The sequence below is a fragment of the Halichoeres trimaculatus genome, unplaced genomic scaffold, assembly GCF_033239565.1.
Source record: "Halichoeres trimaculatus isolate MK-OKI-2021-1 unplaced genomic scaffold, fHalTri1.1 fHalTri1_scaffold_7, whole genome shotgun sequence".
Lineage (NCBI taxonomy): Eukaryota > Metazoa > Chordata > Actinopteri > Labriformes > Labridae > Halichoeres > Halichoeres trimaculatus.
Window position 1 is genome coordinate 18,595,944 of NW_027437185.1, and position 20,812 is coordinate 18,616,755.

Here is a 20,812-nt window from a genome sequence, read left to right on the forward strand (position 1 = left end):
TTCTATTCTATTCTATCAATAATAAGACAGCATCTGGCATTGTAACAGCTGTTTTATAATTTTTGTTTTGTTGTTGTTGTTTTTGTAAGTCATATATATTTATACATATATATATATATATATTGATCAGAATGTGCTGTATTTTCTAAATACTGTGAACATGTTAACATTTGTGTGTTATTGTGTTTTCTGTTTCTGTAGTCATTTGTGCATAAATTAGGCTTGGTGTTACATTTGACCAATAGGAGGTGCTACACTGTCACACATTCAGCATTGCAGTGCAGTGGAGATCAAGCACTACGTCTCCTACTGAATTGATAGTAGTTTGTAGTGGGCACTCTTACAGATTTAATAATTCCAATAAAGTGTTGTGGCACAACGGCTCAGGGTTATACTCTCAGATTACCAAAGTGCACACAGAGACAGAAATATAGATACTGTTTTCAAGGTGCATTTATTTGTCACTTCTATTTTGATGAACAAAAGGCAACGTAACCTTTTTATACTTTGGTATTTACTGATAAGTACTTTTGCATTTAGACTGTGAGATCTTCAGATGCAAATAGAGACGTGTCAATATGTGTTAAATATTCTCCGATGTCTAAAAATAAGCTTACTTCATTTTTACAAAACGTAGTGCACTTCAAGAAACTGAAAAGCTGTACAGCAGAACAAAGTGACAGTTGTACACGCTTTGAAAAACCCATATCCATGTTTATTCATGAGTTACACAATATATGAAACAGCACACCAGTATATACAAAATCCCCACATTAAAATATCAAAATAATTATCTGTTTTATCCTTAAAAAACTTGCATCGTATTATAAAATAGAACAGCCTCAGATTGGCTTTGATCTTCATGACAGCTAATGGGTGTTTCTTGTGAAAGGTGATACTTATAAATTGGGGTGTGATGCTATTTTTAAAAGAAATGAGTGTGCCAAGCATGAATAGGTAGGCACCGTGTAAATAAATGGCACCGTGACTTTAAAAGTATGCCGTATGTGCAAGGACCTTTGTGTGTGGAAGTCTGTGTGTATATGTGCGTACATAAGCCACATGTAGGAGTGTGTGTGTTGAAACTTGTGTTACTGCGGTGGGCTTCTGTCAGCATGTAGATGAAATGTGTGTGTTGTTGAAAGACTCACACAGGTCTTAAAAGGACACAACTTTTTTATGCAACTTCCTGTCATCAATGACAGTCAGTAAAAATTGCTTTTCATCTGGAAGCATTTATAGTTTAAGTAAAAACTGTTAAAAACTGTGACAAATTTTAATTGGTCGATGCTTCATAGTAACAGTCCAAAAAGTCAAGAACACACATAGTTGCTACAGCTATAGTGACCAGTCTATGGTAATGACTGACAGTGAATTAGCCTTACTGCATATTCATCCAGAGAGAGAAGTCTGGCTGATTTTTGTTTGTTTGTTTGTTTAGGGTTGGAATAAAGAAAAAAAGAAAAAAAGACAGGGGAGGTTTGGACCTACGAAACCTGCAATCTGAGACAAAGAAGTCTACAAAACTAAAGATAGCGCACACAGAAAATACATTATGGAAGATGTTCAAGGACGAATGTTGGGAAAATGTCTCTGTGGCAGTGAGGACGCAAAAAAACTCAATCTAGTGTGACTCAGGTTCATGAAGCCCTTTTCATCTCGTCTTACCTGACCATAAGTGCTAATAAATAGTTTACTATGAGTAATTAAAGGCCGGCTAAGTTTGCTCATTTCAAGAGGGTTACAGCGTCAACCACTGCTGTCAAAGCTCTAAGCTAATTTTGTGTCACTGACTTCTTATCATGACACAGAAGCAACACATTCACTCTCAAACCAATGAATTCATATTTAATCATACTTTTGTGTCAAAGATATTAATTCATTAAGCTAGTAGCTCTGTAAAAAAGTAGAAAATTCATGAAGTGGACGGGTTGTTAAAGGACCTTTTAAACAACTGCTACATTCAGAATTAAACTTTTATACATAACTGTTCAGATTATTTCGTGGATGTTATGATACACTTCCCCCCCTGACCATTAGGCATTGTTTCACAACTGTGACAAAAAAATTTGTTGTTTTGTTTCGTAGTAAAATTCTTTGTTTTTGATTCTTATTTTAGAAAAAGCTCATTACCAAGATTCAAGCTAACCTTAGCAGCAGCTCGGCTCAAGCCCTTATGAAAGCAGGAAACACCTCATTTAAAAAAATGCCTTGTCTTATCTTTTTGAATTATTTTACATGACCTTCAAATAAAACAGACATAAAACATAGATGCTGAGATATTTACTGCTGATAACTGCTTCTGTTTTGTAAGAGAGAATATACGTTCTTTCTTAAGGCCTGATCAACATACATTGCATTCAAGGCTTTATCTGAGGAATTTAAACTGAAAAAACTGCTCATGGTGAACCTTAAAGAAGTGCACACTGCTACTAAATGTCTGCATAAAACAGGTTACGCAAAAAGTCTTACATTAACACTGCCTGAGTGTAGCAGACACACAATCCTTTAAGTTTTAAAGGACCCAAGCTGAAGCAAGCTTCTCAGTCCAGCAATAATAAAACGACTGTCCCAGCGCTGAAACCTGGCAGTCTCTGTGCAGGTTACTGGAGTTTCATACAGCTGTGTGGTACACATTCAGCCTGTTCCTCCAGCTCAGGGCAGGGGACACCAGCATTTGCCGGCCGCAGGAGGATGTATCGTGTGCGGTGGCGCACACCACCTCTGGAGCAGGGACCCAGACACAAACCCCAGGATGACCAGAGAGACACTTCACAGTCCAGGGGTGTAGCTGAATAACAGCAAAGAGATGTAACAAGTTTACAGAGTGAACAAGGAAAGACATATTGAGCAGAAATCTTTTCTGTTGCATGTGTACGTCGCATTGCAGACCAACTATTGTACCAAACACCTCAGACACCTCTTGGTCAAACAATGGGGTTGCTCTGATCTTACCTGAGAAGCGATGTGGACTGATAGAGTTTGGCAGAATATGATTGGACATTGGTGTCTGACGGTCGTGTGATCTGCTCTGCTGTGTGATCCTAATGCTGGCTATAGGTGGAAGCTCCTTTAAGCGTGGATAGTAGAAGGAGTTGGCTGGGTGATTTGGCATCTGAGATGTAATCTGAAAAAAAAAAGTTGGGCATAATTCATCAGCAGAGCCAGATTGGTTCTTAACAAAACTTCAGATACACAATAGCTCACTTGAAAACACATGTTGGGAGTTGACAGGCAGACTGTTATGTAAGAGAGGCCTTTTCACTCAATCCACCTCAGGGTAGGCATGAGGGCTGCCTAGCAATCATTTCAGTGGAGACAGCTAAGAATGATGCCTCGTTCCTGTACTGCTAACCTATTTCAGGGCCGTTCACCTTGCTCTCATCTTTGCTGTGAGTGCATACATGACTTTATTGAGGGTCAGCTCAAGAACAGATGATGTTTTATACACTTGTGAACATGATATAATATGAAACAATGTAAAAAGTAATTAAAAACAATACGATGCGTTAGATAAGACTGCCATTCCAGGGCTTACCTTTGTGATGTTTTCAGGGGGGCTTGTTGGGAAGTTGGGAGAAGAGAAAGTGAATCCACTGTCAGTCCCTGCATCATACGGCTGGAGGTCAATAGTCACTTCCTGTTTCCACTGGCTGCCCTCACAAAGGTTTACACTGTCCACACCAACAAACCAGTCAGGGCTTGGGATCATCTTTACCATAAGGGACAGCTGTGATCAAGGGAGAGAGAGAGAAGGAGAATGCAGAATTAGAGAGCTGGTATCCACAACTAATCGGGAAATCAATCAACACATGAATCCCAAAGCCATTACAGCGCATTAAAGTTTAGAGACTGTGTTTTTGTTGCAATGCCAGCATGGTTCCTTCTTTCCACATTGACATGTCTCAAAGATGATTTGAACTGTATGAAATACCATACCATACCATCTGCTTTTAAAAACAACCACAGCTGTAGACAAAGTGCTGTACAGGTAGATCAAATGAAATGATAAAAACAGATAAGTAAAAACAGACCAATAAAAGAAAAACATTGTAAAAAACAATAAAAGCAAATAAAAAGCAAGTAAAAGGGAATAAAAGAAAATAAAAGAGACCAGAGACCAGGCAAAAAAAGACCAGGCAAAGAAACTAAGTCTTGCTGGAGTTAAAAGTCAAAGAATAAAAATGGGTTTTAAGACGTGTTTTAAAAGTGGACAGTGAAGGGGCCTCTCTAATGTGCAGGGGAAGACTGTTCCACAATCGGGGAACAACATTAGAGAAGGCCCTGTCCCCTCTGAGCTTCTTCCTGGACCTCGGTACCTGCAGGAGCAGCTGGTCGGCCGACCTGAGGGACCGAGAGGGTGAGTAGGGCTGAAGAAGCTCAGAGAGGTAAGGAAATGTAATGTGTAAGTTAAAATGGCGAACAGTGTCGACATCCTGCCCAGGAAACATTGGCACATTAGCATTGGCTTTATAAGACATTATGATCTGTTTTAGCTACTGTCTTTGTCTTTTTCTAATGTCACAACCCGAAGAAAAATATACTGTGGATGTTTTTTTCCTCATTTGCCCAAGCTTATAGTTTTGTTTGTGCTGTAGTTGAAGCCCATAATACACTGGTTTGTTGATGCTCCTTGCTGACTTTCTTCTGTCATCAAGTTCAAACTGTAAATGATACAACAAGGGAACCCAATGAAACACTTAATTCACTTGGAAGAGATTTATACCACCAGGGTCCAGGGCCTGCCTGTGTTCCTGTGAATGCACCCACTCAGTTTCCTGTGCAGGGTTTGACTATGTCTCCAGTGTGATCGATGTTTCCTGAGAGCTGGTGACCTCATGCAGGAAGTGGCCTGGGGGTCAGCACATGCTGAGGTGGCAGACGCCCAGAAAACAGCACATTTGGAAACGCCTCTTCTTTTGGGTCCTGATATTTGAGGACCCAGGCTTAGGCTCTAATGGGTGGGCTTTGGATAGCTTTGGATGGCAAGGAAAGGGTGGCCTGGAGTTGAGACAGAGCGCTGCATGATGGAAGAGCTGGAACCGACATCAAACGAGGGCAGGTCACTGGGGACGGGGAGCAGGTAGTGTCATTAGAACACATGGGGTCTGTTTCTTGCCTGTGACGCACGGCAAAGAAACAGAAACAAATCAGGAGCAGCTCTGTTGCTTTTCAGGATCCTCCTCTGATTCCCTCCTTCCTTCCTTGCTGCCTTCCTTTCCCCCTTTATTTATTCTCGTCCTCAACAGTCTTCTCTCAAAAAGGGCTGACATTGCAATGCGATAGACTGCAATTTTCAAATCGCAAAGGCTGCAATGAACAAATAAAAAAAAGATTAAAAAAAAAGTACAATCCACATGTGTTAACATATTTTAGTGGTTGAGCCAAAACTTTTTTAGTCTGTGTTTTGTTACTGATGAAAGATTAGGAAGATTTTTTTTATACATTTAATATTTACATTTATGTTAATACAGTGTTTCTTTTTCATTTTATAAAAAAGTGCATTTCATGTGTTGATATATTTCAGTAGTTGAGCCAGCGATTTAGTCTTACTTACATTTCTGCACTTGATTTTGTGTGAGATTCATAGAAGAGAGGATTCATTTTTTTTTTTTTATTATTGTTCATACCAGGCCTGTTGTTCTGCAGTGTTTTGTCCCTTTCTCTGATTTAATTTAAGGTAATTAATGATAATGATATTAAACGTCTACAAGACTTGAAGTTAAATCAATCAGTGAATATTCTGCTGTGATTGTGATAGTTTAAGATATAAAAGAAATATTATTTATATTAATTCATGCATCTATTCATCTCATTTCATCATAAAATGTAGGCCTGGCCTACAGTAAAAAAAATTGTTTAGATGTGGGAAGTATCCTATGTCTATGTCGCAATATTGATACCCAAAAAATTACGATTAGATTATTTTCCAAAACTGTTCAGCCCTCCACAAATGTTTTTTCCAAGAAGCCTCATCCTGCTTTATCCATTCAGCAAGCATGTCTACTCAGGGGTATCCCTCATCACTGGCTTGATGGTGGTTTTGTAATATACAGGCCAGGAAGGATCTCCAGGCCACAGACAGTCCCTTCAGAGCTCCAATGATCCCTCTCACTTTTCCTCCATTGCAGCAAATCTTTCACAAAGCCCCGAAAAGAACAGGTCGACCTACAAAACATGCAACTCGGTCCAAGAGCTCATGCACCTTAACACTAAGAAGTTGCTGCCCTATTTTCTTTGGTGCCACTGTCTGGATCTTCAAGATAAATGCTCGTGGAATACCAAATGGTATTTTCCCTTTCGTTATCAGTCTGGTTTTAATCAGGCGTACAGCAGCAATAGAAAGAGGTTTATGAAAATGGAGATAGGAATCATGTGTGCTTCAGTTTTCTGGGGCATTGTGTTAGATTGTTTTGGTTTGAGGGGAAAAGAAAAATCCAAGGGATTTATATGAAAGAGTGACGGACAGACAGAAAAGAGGGGCAGCAGATTAAGCTGTCAGCAGACTGACATCCTTCAGTCTGCCACTGTCACGTTCAACACAAGCACAATGGTCATACCAACCGTCTTTTTTTGTTTTGTCCACAGATTCTAAAAACAGACTGACCTGTTTAAAAGCAGCCACAGACATCTTGTGTCTAGGAGAAAAGCTGTTAAGCTGCTGTCCATGACAAGCACTTACCAAAGATGCCCTCCGACAGGGTTGTTTATGATCCTAGAGAGCCCTCAGATTCAGGCAGTGGAATAACCAATAAACAAATGTAGGTCACCAGACATTCAGACAGGCACACACCTTTTTCTAAAAACTCCAGCAAACGTCCGCCCTTCCTCTTCACCTCTCTCCTTCTACTTCATCAGCTACATGTGCTTTGCACATAAAAGAAGACTCGAGTCCCGGTTATAACTCAACGAAAAGTACGTCACATTTTTCCAGCGCCTTACCGAATTCCTCCCTCAAATCCTTTGCCTTTGTTTAAGCCCCAGGCCCAAATTTAGGCATCCAGCCATGACCTTTGCTTCGAAGCTTTCTCACTATTCAACATCAGCGCTACACTGTAGTCAAGCAAGGATCACGGCTGTCCTTGAGATGGACTGAAAGCCAAAACTAACATCCACATTCTTGATATTTATATTTGGGGTGATGCAAATTTACAGCAGTCTGACAACTCAGAGATTTTTTTCTCACAGTTTGTAGATTTACTCCTAATCTTCCTCCTAGTCTGCTCCACACTCTTTGTTTCTGTGCCAAAGCTGGAGAATACTCAACACAGAGTTGAAAATAACATTGGAAAATACATATATTGATATGTGTTTTGTATCTAAATGCTTTAGCAACTACATAGAAAAGTAAGAGCTGTGTCTTTGATTGAGTTTAGACAGGGAATTGCTTATTGTGCATATAAACAAAGGGTGTGTGGAAGGCAGAGTCACTGGGTAGATAATGTTAATCATATATCTACATTTTGGAGAATATCTCAGTCATCAGACAAACACCTCAGAAGCTTTGAAACATGATGGTCAGAACTCAAAGGTGGGGCAGCTGTGGCTTTACAGCAGAGTCATCTCTCAGTTAAAAGGTTGAGGGTTCAATCCCAGGTCAGGCTGTCCACATGTCAAGTTGTTCTTTGGCAAGACACTGAACCCCATAATTTCCCTGGTGTTGTGCCATCAGCTTTTGATTGGGACTGGTTAGTTGGTTAGCTAACCCTGATGTCTCAGTGTATAAAACTGGTGTGAATGGGTGAGTGTGATATCAGGGTACATCCCTTACAGTTGACAGAGGATAGAAGAAAGGAAGACAAGATTCAGTGATAGGTTTGATTTTTCAACCGACCACTCAGATTGCCTCTGATGGCTTTTTAAAGCATCCACCTTCAGAGTGAGCAATAAAAGTCATGAATGGGGGATAGTGGATTCAGGAACCAGGTTTTGCAAAGCAGCAAATCAGTGTGTCACCAGTAAAATCAGTGATATGGAGGATTTCAAAGTGGGATCCAAGATGAATCTACTCCTTTAACTAAAGTTCATCTTAGAGACATGTAGTTTAGTAGAGCAGGGAGCAGACAGAGTGCAGACGAATGTGGGTGTTTGTGGCCGCAGGGCTTCAGCCCTTGAGCTAAACTTAGTCTGAATGAAGAGTGGAAAGAAGTGGTGAAGAGTGAGTATGGACAGCATTATGTCAAGGTCCAGGTCCCCAGATGACTTAATGATTTACTCAAACGGAGGCAGCTCCTGTGACTTACTGTGTCTGAGCATGTGCTCACTTTTGTGAATAAGTGTTGCTTCCACTTTTCATTTTATGCGTACCAGTGAGTTCCGTGGCTGCATGAGCAACTCCGTGGAGCTGTGCCCAATGCCGTTAGGGATGCCCGCCGTTCTGTACATGGCCCCAACCGCGCGATTCTTCCTTGCCTCCTTGGCCGACTTCATCAGCTCCACCGTCACCCCGAGTTCAGAGAAGCTCTGCACCCCTACACTGGCTGGAGCACCCTCCGCCCACAGCCGAAAATGGCGATTGTGGCTAACCGCTAATGGAGGAAAAGCAACACAAGAAAGGGGAGAAGACAGGAGTTAGATTCTTATTTGCTGGAATGCATATCAATGTCTGTGAGGTACCACAGAGCCTGAGCCAGACAGTGAGATCATTTCCACCGTGGAGTCTGTATGTATTTCTATGACTGCCTCCTACTTCCTGCAATTAAACAGATAATGGTGAAGAAATTGCCCACATGTATGTCTCTGGCATTAACACACAGCTATGGTTTCATCTGTCTCCATCTATCACTGATAGAACAATGGGCCAGCGCGTGCTGGAGCTGCCAGCAGATACAGGTCAGGAACTCATAGTCAGCAACCAGATGGCGGATGAGCATATTTTAAACAAATTTGAAAACCTTGTTTTGACTTTTTCATACCATCCAGAGCCAAGACGTCCATTTCCTTCACATTGTTTTATTTAGAGTCCTGTTTATCTATGATATCTGCTGAGAACCAAGAGATCTGATCCAGGTCAGACTGTTTGTACCGCAGGTTCTTGAGCACATGGTGAAACCCACAGACCCAGTTGCCTGGGCCAGTGGTTTTAAGGGCAGACTAAGGTTAGCCAAAAGCATGCTGACAAATACCCTGATGGTTCTGCCTTACCTCACTTTTTAGAACTGTGTACACCCACACACACACACACACACACACACACACACACACACACACACACACACACACACACACACATAAACTTACATTATTGCTTAAACGCTCTTGACACATGCATTAACACACATGCCATGCAGAGCCACGCTTTACACACTATCTTGTTTCTCCCAAATCTGCTACTACTTTGACACTTAATTGCATTTCCATCCCAACAACCTCCCCATACGCGTCAGGACCTTGAAATTTGATAACACATCACGTTTTAGCCCCACCAAGACGTTAAAGCCTACTTCCTGTCTTTCCTCAATTGCTCATGTTTTTCTGTGGCATTGACAAACTCCATTCCCTCTTCCTCGGGGCCGTGTCCTCGGCCCCATTTGCCCTATAGGTCTCCACAATAGAGCAACACGAAACCATCACAGGTCCCAAAGTCCCTTGACAGGTTGTGCTTTTCTTTGTGCTGTGACAAACTCCATTTCCAACGTCAGCCCTTTGAACCCCTTGTGTTTTCCTTTTCTTGTGACAAAGCCCAGCACTCGCCATCCCCCTCTTCCCCCCCACCTCCTGTCAAAATGCCCAGGGACATTTAAAGCCATTATGGGTGTGTCAGAATCCCCAGTGCCTGCCTCTATAAGGAGTAAGTAGGCCATCACCCTCTGGCCGGGCAGCAGGGCACCAGTGGGAGAGCTGGAAACCAGACAAAGCCACAGACAGTGATGCACAAGAGCAGTAAAACACACACTTACAAGCACACTCACAAACATCTGCCACCCATCCCATGCTCCATGGCTTGGAAAAAAAGCAGAAAAGAAGGGCCCTGGATCTCCCCTTCCCCTCATCCTCCTGGCTCTGAAGTAAGCGGTCTGACCCCAACACACCCCAATCATCACCCACCTTCCCCAGCCCTGAAAGCTTTTACTCCAACCGTTTACCGCCAGCGCTGCGGTAAACCAGCGGAAATGTGGAAAGGAGCGTATGACCAAGCTGAAGAAGTGGAGAAATAAAGATACGACTGGACAGACGATGGAGCAACAGACAAAGTTTCATCTGGCTACATTTAGACCATCATTTAAATTAATTTGTGCTTTTTGCCCTTTTGTTCATCTACACCGGTCTGTGCATGCTGACAATGAGGCTCAAAAACATGATACACAAAGGGATACTACAGTTTCTATCTGAAGCTTTGACATCAAAAAATAGAAGTTAAACCAGGGGTTCTGAATTTTCAGCAAGCAAAGCATTCTGGTTTCTGTTTGTAGGAAACGATCGGTGTTCCCTTTCTTCCAGGGTGCATGAGAAATGAAAGATCTGACTGCCTTTCTAAATTACACATTTTAAAATGAGTTTCAAGTTTGAAAATCTGCATTCAGGTGTTATTTTGTTTGCTGCTCTTTTTCTCTTCTACTTTCCCTCTGCTGAGGTGAAAAAGTCTTTCTTACCGATGAGTTTGGACCACTGTGCAGGGGGCCGGAACAGCGGATACTGCTTTGGGAAGGCCTGTGGGCTCCACTGACCCGTAAAGACTAGGATGTAGGAAGCGGGACCCTTTGCAGTGCATTCTGTCCCATTGAGCGGTCGCAGAGGCCCAGCAAATGTGAGGCAAAGCTTCAGGAGTACAACGAGTAGCTGCTGCTGCCAACCGCAGGCCGAGAGCTCCGATGTCATCATCTGAAAGAGAGGCAGGATTGAAATATGACTGAGTACTATACATTAATAGCAGACATATATCAAGTGTGCAGATGATTGGCTTGTCTTTGAAGACATCGATGATGTTGATTGTGAAGAATTGCTCTAGAATTTTCTTGAATGTCATTAAGTGTCTGGCCCATTTCAAAGTTGCTCTGAAGTTCTTTGGCTTGTAATCTTCATCCATCAACAAGCAAATAAAAAGGTTTGAAAAAGAACATCAAGGAAACCGAGCCCAAATAATTCTGTATTTTCTTTTTATCTCAGAACAAAGCTCACTGAACCCATTGACCCTGGAACTTTAAAAACAATACTCCCATTCCCTCGAGCCAAGCCAAGAGTGTGTTGGTCCACTGCCAATCAATCTGAGGCTACGCTGAAAAACATTCATGGCTGTCACAGTAATGTCTGTCACAGGAGCTGTCCCAAAATAAAACAACAGGGGGATGACACCTCTGAGGATAGAAGCAAATCCCGTCTGCTCTGCTGCTCTACTGACCTCATTGACTGACCATCCACTGACTGCCAGCTGCTGAGTCAGATTCACTCCAGGAGAGGCGGAGGAGGGGGGGGGGGGGGGGGGGCACGTGCAGGGTAACTCTTCAAAACACATTTCAGCTTCATATCTTATTGTGAAGTGTATGTCTGCAAGTGAGTGTTGCAGGTTATTTAATAATGCTCCAGAAGCTGAGTGTAAATAACACCGGTGCTCTCGAGCTGTATCTACTCTGTAATCCTGCACTGGCAGCTTTTAAGTAAGTCAACAGCACAATGACAAGCTACTCTACCATGTGCTGTGTGAGAATCTGTGTGCGCACATGTTTTGGTTTGCATGTCTCTATATTTTTAGCTGTAAAATATCCCTTTGAAAACGCCAGAATAAACACTGGGCTCTTGGATGAAACCATTACGAAAGAGACTCACACAGAAGATTTATAATTGCAGATGATTTGCCCTTGAACTCCTCGGCTCAGTAGATACTGTTGAAAAATTCTTTGGGGCATAAGCACACAGCAGAAAATAAGGTGATTTTATTTCACCCGTTTGCTATTTCATTTGCAGATGTTTTCACTTTAAGTTGACAGTTTATGACCCGATGACAGATGGATTTTTCTGCGTTTGTGTGTAACAAAAGAGGGAGAACAATGTTTCATGGCTGTAGGCCTGCGTGTGGTGATTTTCGCCGCTACTACACGATAACTGAACCTTCGAGCAGCTGCAGAATGCAGACGGTTAAATCTGGGCAAGTGGACCAGCACACACAAATACACACTGCTCATAACAGTCTTGCTGCTCATTGTCCCTGAAGTCTATTTCCAGAGGTCAGATAGTGTTTCTCAAACCCTGACACTTATCTGACCACAGCCTTTGTTTGCTGTTGAGTGTTTCGTCAATTCTCCATCTCTATTAAATGTAGATTATCCACTGCACAGTTTAACAACCAGCCATAAAAATACCTCCAGTGTGGAGACACACAGAGCCCAGCTTTGATCTCACTGTTCAGTCATCTGATCATCTCACTGGCTACAACCTTGCTGCTCAACAGGAGGCAGATAAAGCTCCAGGTGGTGAGGTTTTAATGTGCAACTACTTCCAAAAAGTAACTTGCTTTCTCTGAAAATGGCATTAAAAAAGAAATCTCTGAGCTAATAAGAAACAGTTTCTGACGCTTTTGAGGTCTGTGTGCTCAGGGTTGGTGGAAGTTCAGCGCCTGGAGCGGGAGGTTTTTCACATCAGTATGTGAACTTATCCCGTCTGCCCCGTCCACCGTGTTTAGTATAGAAAACCAGGTCAACCCTTTCACAGGCTGCTGCAAAGATTTACTCGTTTTAAACAAATTCCAGACAACCACCAGCTGCATTTTTAACTGGCCGGTATTATTATTTCTTTAATGATTTGTTTTTGTAATTACAGAGAGTGACTTTAAGATCTTTTTGATATAGCAACCATTACTCATGTGAGTAATAAAACACTGACTGGGGCTCAGCACAGATTTCAACTCTCTCTCTGACCCTGCCTCACTAACACTGTAACACACTAAAGAGACATTTCTTAGATTCCCACACTGACACCCTGCACTGTATCAGTTCACAAATACACTCACACACACACACACACACACACACACACACACACACACACACACACACACACACACATACACACACACACACACACACACACACACACACACACACACACACACACAGCCTTGCTACCAGCTGATCTTTTCTGAAAACACACACACACACACACACAATAATAATAGACTGTGGCATTTGATCAGACTTATTTTCTGCAGACATAGGGCTTACCCTCTCACACACTTGTTGTATGCACTCGCACTTCAGACCTGCCCTCATCAGTCAAAATAAACAGACACACACAGCAGATTTTTTTTCAGTCAGGTACGAGATCCAATAAAACCAGGGGATGTGGCACACAGCCAAAAGTAGCGGCTGACGCCTCATGGGCACCTTTACCATGTAATTACAGTGGACTCATGCAGAGATAATACACACATCCAGCTCAGCTCTTACACACAGGCACGCAGGTATGTGAGCACAAGCGCAGATTTGTGTACACAGCAGGAGGTGTGTTTATTTTTAACAAGGCGAAGGCGGGGAGGTAATTGGCTGTTTTCTCAGAATTGTTTTGTTTTGTGAGGCTGAGGGAGATTCGATTGTTTGCTCTGGGAGAGATGCATCACTGTGTTTTCAATGATTCTTGGTTGCACTCCTAAATTAGCGTGAGCATTCATCCCTGCAGACCAGCCATGCACAGAAACACTGACAGAAGAAACTGCAATCGTCCAGACAAGCATCATGACAGGAGGTCAGAAACTTGACTGTCTCCTGCAGACGGAGGGAGACTCAGGCGGTGGGGGCAGCAGGTCGCACAGATGAAGGGGTAGAATCATTTCTGCATTAAGAGCTTAAATGAAGCCATATTTCATCAGGAAGTCAAAAATCAATGAACTTTTGTGGATTCAGCTGTAATCTAGGGTTGGGGGAAACATCAAGAAATTCTGATGAATAAGTAAGATATCAACTTTTTTTAAGTTTTTTTTTTAAATGTGGTGCTTCTTATAGTAGTACTTTACAACACTGGAAGGATAGGTTACATGACAATTTAACTGTTTGATTTAAGTAGTGTAGATATAGAAAAATGCACAGGTAAAATTGGCTTCCTTTATCATGTTAAAACATCTTAGACATTAATTTGCTGCATACTTGATGTTGAAACTGACAAAGCAATGCGTAAATAATAATGATGATAAAAAAAAAAAGTTATGACTTATAAATGGGATCTGAACATTTTCCCTTCACTCACTGAATTCGCACAAAAATGCAACACCTGCCCCGTCTCCCCGTATCTCCTCAGGCTAACACAAGCATTCAGACGTGCTCAAGTGTTCGCTCAGGCGCTGCTGCAGAGAATGAATGAATGAAGCCTTGGTGAGCGTCCTACCTGTGCTGGATCAGTCAGTGACAGAGAGAAGCTGCAGCAGGATCACACTGTCGGGACCTCAGCTCTGCTCACTCACCTCCTCTTCCTCTCCTTCCTCTCCACTCTCACTCACGCTCTGCTGCAGCTCTATCAGCCTCTATCCTCTGTCTTTATCTGTCTTTCTGAACCTCTCTCCTCCTCTTCTCCTCTCTCTCTCATTGTATCTCCTCATATTACCTTCCTCTCTCCTCTCCCTCTCTCTTGCTTTCTTCTGCTGCCTCTCACTTTCTCCTCCCCCTCCTCCCCTTTTCTCCCCCTACCTCTCCTTGTATGGAAAGGCAGTGAACAGACTCCTCTCTCCCTCTTTCTTTCTCCCTCCTTTCTTTCTCCCTTTGAGTAGCTGTATGAGCTCAGCAGCTTCACTGCTGACGAGGTAATCAACACCACATTGGCCTCTGGTAACCACTCAGCACTGTGTATTTTCTTACCCATGTTTTTCAATACACACTATCAGGCTTCAGAGGTGTGGGTTGCTGAATAATGGCAGGGAAACAGACAGGCTTATGCACAGACATGCAACTTGGTGCAGTCACAGCGGAGTCTGGAAATTTCTGCTCTTAATATACTGATCAGACTTAGCAGAGAATCAAAGGTTCTCAGAGGTTTTTGTCTTTTTTTTTCTCCCCTTCAAATTGTTCCTCTGCCCTGTGGCAGTTCCAGCTGTGATCTCAGCAAAGGACCCCTTTTTGTTCTCAGGTCAGAGTGTGTGCATACTCGTGCGTGTGTCAGAGACGTGTGGTCACCAGTTCCCACAGCTGGTTCACACATGGACAACCAGGGAGGTTTCTTTTACCGGCCACCACTCACTTATCAACATGTCAAAGCTGAGACTCCAGCAGGCTGTGTGTGCTTCTGTGACAAAGTGTGTGTGTGTGTGTGCCTGTTAAATCTGTGGGAAGTTATGTTGCTTTTCTGGTTGTTATTTGTTGGATACAACAAAGCTGCGAGCCCATATATCACCAATAAATCTATGTCACAGGCATGTACACACACTGATGAAGGATGTGTTTCTGGAAGATTTAGTTGCAGCTTTTGTCCTTACATCTGCTCTGTCATCTCAAGCAGCCGCACACTTAAGGCCACTCTGCCATTGGACAACTGTAGACCTGTTAAAGCAGCTCGGCCACGTCACTGTTTGGCTGGTCTGTTTGCCTTCCAGGAATGAGGGGAGACGAAAAGATGCAGACAGAGGAAGGAAGGGGGGAGTGGGGTTAAGCGTGGATCGGGTAACAATTTGGACTTTGTATCTTCAGTCATAAACAATCAACTCATAAACAACACCCATCTTTCTGGGAAATCCTCTCCATCACATTATTTTTAATCTATCTATCTATCTATCTATCTATCTATCTATCTATCTATCTATCTATCTATCTATCTATCTATCTATCTATCTATCTATCTATCTATCTTTGCACTTAAAAGTAGGTTACGGGAAAAACCCAGACTTCCCTCCTGCTGCCGCTGATTAATGGTAGTGAGCTCAGCATCAACACTGACTCATGATAATGTAAAATGTCATTCACACATTGTCAAAATACACACATTTGTGTATGAGTGTAAGCACTCAGAAGTGCATAAATACATGACAAATGTGGGTTCATAGAAGCACTGAACTGAGTCCTTGCAGAAAAAAGCAATCACGTATTTTTTATTCTGATCACTACCTTCTTATTACTTAACCACACAACAGCTGGCAGTAAGAAACCAGACACAGCAGTATAATGTCCGCAGGTTGTCTGTCTGACGCAAATCTCCAAGATTTCTCTGAGTTTTCTTCCTGTCAATCACGTGCACGAGTCGACATTACCAGAGCCAAGTGAGTGAAGCAATACAGGGAAAACTATGAGCTAATCACTGCGAGCTGGGCTGCAGCCATACCAGCTCCAGTGTCTCTGCCGCATCACCATAAAACCCTCCAGACCACAGAGACACACAGACCGACTTGAGGACAGAGCAGCATCAACCAGGAGCAGATGGATTATATTGACTTTGTACTGTGATGTAATATTAAGGAAGAACAAAGCAGGGAAATAAATACAGACTGTTTGATAATGTGCGGTTGTTTAGTCGACTTTTCATATTTCAAAGATTAAGACTGGTGTATAAATATTTTCGGTGTTGTTGAAAAAAATTGCATGAAAAGATCAAAATCAACAATTTATAAGTTCTTCTCCCGAAAACCTTCTGACGCCTGTAATCTCTCTTTATGACTCAGCTAAGACCTGTTTTGTGTTTACTTATGGCAACATGAATCTCAAACACAACTTTTCTGCTGCCATGCTATCCAACACCCACCCCACAATGTTTTGAAAAAAATGCTTTTTGTTCACATTATGACGATTATTATTAAATAATATAACCAAAATACATATGTTTTCAATAAAACCATACTAATTAAACTTGTGAATCTGCTTAGCAACAAGACCTCTGAAGTGGCTACAACCGGACTAAAATGTGAGGTCATTTTACCACAGATCATAAGTCTGGTTAGCTGGCCTGAGTATGTACGTAATATTAATCAAAAAGAAGGACAGCCAGGGGTCAAAGGTCTTTTGCAATGTAATTTTTGGGTCACCGACTGAAATATTTTTTCAGTTGCTGTAGCTAATTGCCAAATGTTTGCTAAATAGCTAAACAAACGGGTCTTCTCTCCATCTTATAGTGATATGAAAATAAAAGGGATGACCAGTAGGCTTTTGAGATATTCAAATTTTGAACTTGAGGCTGACCATGTCACACTGTCACGTCAGCCACTGTTTGCCGTCATCACACACAATGTGAAACGTTTGGGAGAAATAAAACTGCTGCACTGAGAGTTGTCTTTGAAGTCTGAGCTGTTAGCATGTTGGTGCTTCTGGTGAGGCTAATGCTAGCATTTAAGCTCTCTCTAGATAGCATTTGGTTAGCTTAAGTTACATTGGCTACTTAGTAGCCTATTTAAGCCTGTCGTATGTTTTTAGCTAATAATATTGAGGAGGACTTTCGGCCTCTCCTTTTACACTTTATTTGTTTTTCTCACGGTCACGCCATATAGTAAGCAGTTTAATGCTAACACTATCTCACATAGCTAATGGGTTTCTCGTTAGCCTCATAGAAAAATGGCCTGAGTCTTATATTACACATTAATGATTATTTTGCCAGCCTCATAGCTTAATTGCCTAAGTCAATTATTTTTTTTAAGATAACAGTAATAATAAAGTATATTACAAATGTATCCTTCCCTGTTTGTGATTCCTAAATCCATCTGAAACACAGCAGTAATAATGTGACATTGTTTCAGCTGAGCGTGATGTTGGGGAAGGATGGATGGACACAAGGTGAATTACTAACCCACCAGGTAACCAGTGTTGCAAATAATGACCACACTGGTTTGATTCAGAATGATATTTTATAGATCTTTGTCAGTTCTAAAGAGTGTTTCAAAAGAATATTAAATAAATAACCATTTGGTGGTGATCTCAATCTTTACAATGACAAAACAACGTCCTTGTCATGAGTCTTGATTGAAATCTGAACTTTTTAGATATTTTCATTTTATTTTTTGTGAGAGCTACAAAAAGATGCATCATAATATATCTCAAAGAGAGAAAAGTATAGTGCAGTCTGTAGATGAGGGAACCTCTGAGGCATTCAGTGGCTGGAATAACATCTAATCGTTCCAAAGACAACCAAAGGCAAATATTTATCCTTTCAGCTTTAGAGGCTGGTAGCAGGATTGCTCCAAGTTTTTTAAGTCATCTCTCTAGGGACCACTTCATCAAAGAGACATGTATGCAAAGGCATGCCCATAGGCTTGAGCAACCTTCTTCCTCACACTTATTCTGCTCTCCTGTTCTGTGAAAAACAACCTGGCTTTTTCTTTAGCTATGATCTTTAGATAAATCAGCTTTGGTCACCATTGACCTGCTTTGAGTTGTTTTGTTGTGTTTTATTTCACTCATTCACTGAAACTCATACAATTTATCAGAATGACACAAGCAGATTATTTCACTGAAGCTTCTGACTAAGCAGCAGAACGGGAACCAGGACTCATTTTACTGGTTTTCCCAGACCTTATGACATCTGTGAGGCTTTCAAGCACCTCCACCCCCTTCGTCCTTCTCCTCCTCTGGAACTAAACAAACAAATAAAAAAAATCTGGCAGCCCAGCATGGGAGCCGACAGGAGTAATGTATGACGATGGGTGAGGTGAGGTGGACGACGTTCCAATGAACTTTGTTGCACTATTCAAGTGGGACTTGAAAAGGGTGAGTGTGTGTGTGTGTGTGTTAAAGGTCTGTTAAAATACTGCGCGCATCCTGGGCCTCCTCCATGTACACATACTTGTATACACACACTGTTATGTAATGAGGCTGTCCCTCACTTAGACAGTATGTATGTGTGTATGTGTGAGTATACATATATATAAAGCAGGAGATAAATACCTATATGGCAAAAACAAAAATAAAGTCTATGAAGCTATTTGAATGATAGGTCTCTAGGTGACATATTTGTATCTCTTGTGTGATCAATTCTGTTTATTTTTCTTTAGCGCTCCAACAAACTAAGTTAATTTTTATTTCTCAGCAACTCTCCATGCCTTAATTGATATGCAGTTACCTGGAACAGAGAAAAATGGTCAAACTGCATTAAAAACTGACTTGCATGGTCTGTTTATATTGTGTGTTCATTTATATTTTATATCTTTTTTTAGAACTATTTTATGTAAACAATTTAACTTGCACTTTATTTTTGATGCCTTTTTAAATTTACCAGCTGTTAAGGTTGCATGCTGCTGCTATTTGAGAGATGCTGCCAAACGGAATTTCATTGTACTCTGTACAATGACAATGAAGCTTCTTCTTGACATTATTTAGCATGAGATATTAGCAGGAGAGTAGTGTGGTGTAAGGTAAGTTAACCAGGAAACTGACTGGATGGGAATCATTTTAGAAGCCTGCATCACAACCTAGAGCTTATTAGTTATCAGGCCCTACTGATTTTGTTGGTAGTATCTCAGGCCACAAGAAAGCCTATTGTCAAATAGTTTTCAGCCTTCGGAGGGATTCTCTTGAGCCAGTAACACTGATGACTGAACAACTGATGACCAGGCTGTATGAAACTTGGGAACCTGCTACTGAGCCGTCACATCAGGATTTAATGCAGATAAATTCAGAATACATGGAACAAAAGTACATATTATTACTTCTAATTGTGATTCAAATTAAATCTAGCATCTCTCAAATGTTTTTTTTTATTTTATCTATATTATTACACTTTGAAAAACATTCAAGATACTGACTTGCTGACTAGTTAAAGGTAGAAAACACCCAGAAAACAGTCTTACTTGGGCTAGCTCATAAGCCTTCAGTTCTTATGACAGGCTGTACAAAGCAGGGATGAAGTAGATACAGAGGTGGCCAATATTAAACTAACACTTGTCATATTGAAGAGGTTTCAGTTGTATTGTCAAATTAGGTTAAAAAAAATACACATAAAAGAAAAAAAAATTATTAAGTCATAATTAAATCTAATGCTCTAAATACCACTGAATAGAGTCATCTTAAGGAGATGTATGAAATAGAAAATAGATTGTGATATGCTGGCCCCTCAAGTCTGGACCTCAACCCCATCCAGCAAATTTGGACAAGATAGCAAACAAAGTGAACAAATCTATTGTACATTCAAAAAAGAAAAAAAAAACAAAACTTTGGCCTGAGTCGCAGAAGGCATCATTTAACATTAGCATTGAAGATCTCAGGAAATATATTGACCCTATAAAAGAGGCATGCTGCTGTAATTGATGCAAACAGTAGACAAACTAAATATTTAAGCTAAAAGTGGATCAAAACAAAAAAACTCACTTCATCTGATATTTGTTGTGAACAGAGAAACCATCTGTGAGTTTCGTGGTCATGAGTTAGAGGCAGAGAAGGGCAATATTTTCAGATCTGTCGGTTCTGATTACTATGGCCAACACTTTATGTTAGCTTTAGCCGTTAGGTACTTTTTTTTGGGCTCAAAATACAGCAGAACCATGTTGTGAGAGTGAAGCATCTGTCTCACCCAGAGAAGTATTGGTAAATTTAATCATATACGTATATAACTGTAGATAAACCTAACAAGTAACCATGTATACTTTGTTAATGGTAGGGTCTGCAGGAATTAAAAGGTTAGCAAAAGCTAATCACTGTGTTATCTGACACATACCTATTCAGCAGAAAGCCAACTTTGGTTGCTGCTCTTGAACGTCAAGCCAAGCTTCTCTCTTGTTTAGGGAAAAAGCATCATAAGTTTGGTGTTTTGTTTCACGTTGGTTGTGTTTTCTTCCTCGTGCTAAGTCCATTGTCTGGTTGCTCAGGATCGCTTCTTCCACTCGTTATTATCATCACGCAAAGTCACTTGCGCACTGGGCGTGCTGTGATTGGCTGATGTAACCACGCCCACCCACCCCGCCCAGAAATTTCTTCATACAACCAAA

General features: G+C 41.3%; 1 protein-coding gene across 2 annotated transcripts; it reads right to left on the reverse strand.

Annotated features, from left to right (window-relative positions):
• Positions 1-716: 716 nt before the first annotated feature.
• spon2a (spondin 2a, extracellular matrix protein) lies at positions 717-20,706 on the reverse strand. Of its 2 annotated transcripts, none has more exons than XM_074674228.1 (6): positions 20,542-20,706; positions 10,593-10,821; positions 8,308-8,528; positions 3,539-3,730; positions 2,956-3,127; positions 717-2,791 (listed from the first exon to the last, which is right to left on the reverse strand). In XM_074674228.1, exons 2-6 carry the CDS (start codon positions 10,819-10,821, stop codon positions 2,604-2,606), a joined length of 1,002 nt encoding a protein of 333 aa, XP_074530329.1. In that variant the 5' UTR covers positions 20,542-20,706; the 3' UTR covers positions 717-2,603. The 2 variants fall into 2 exon arrangements, with proteins under 2 accessions (XP_074530329.1, XP_074530330.1); XM_074674229.1 differs by lacking the exon at positions 20,542-20,706 and adding an exon at positions 14,311-14,480.
• Positions 20,707-20,812: the final 106 nt, after the last annotated feature.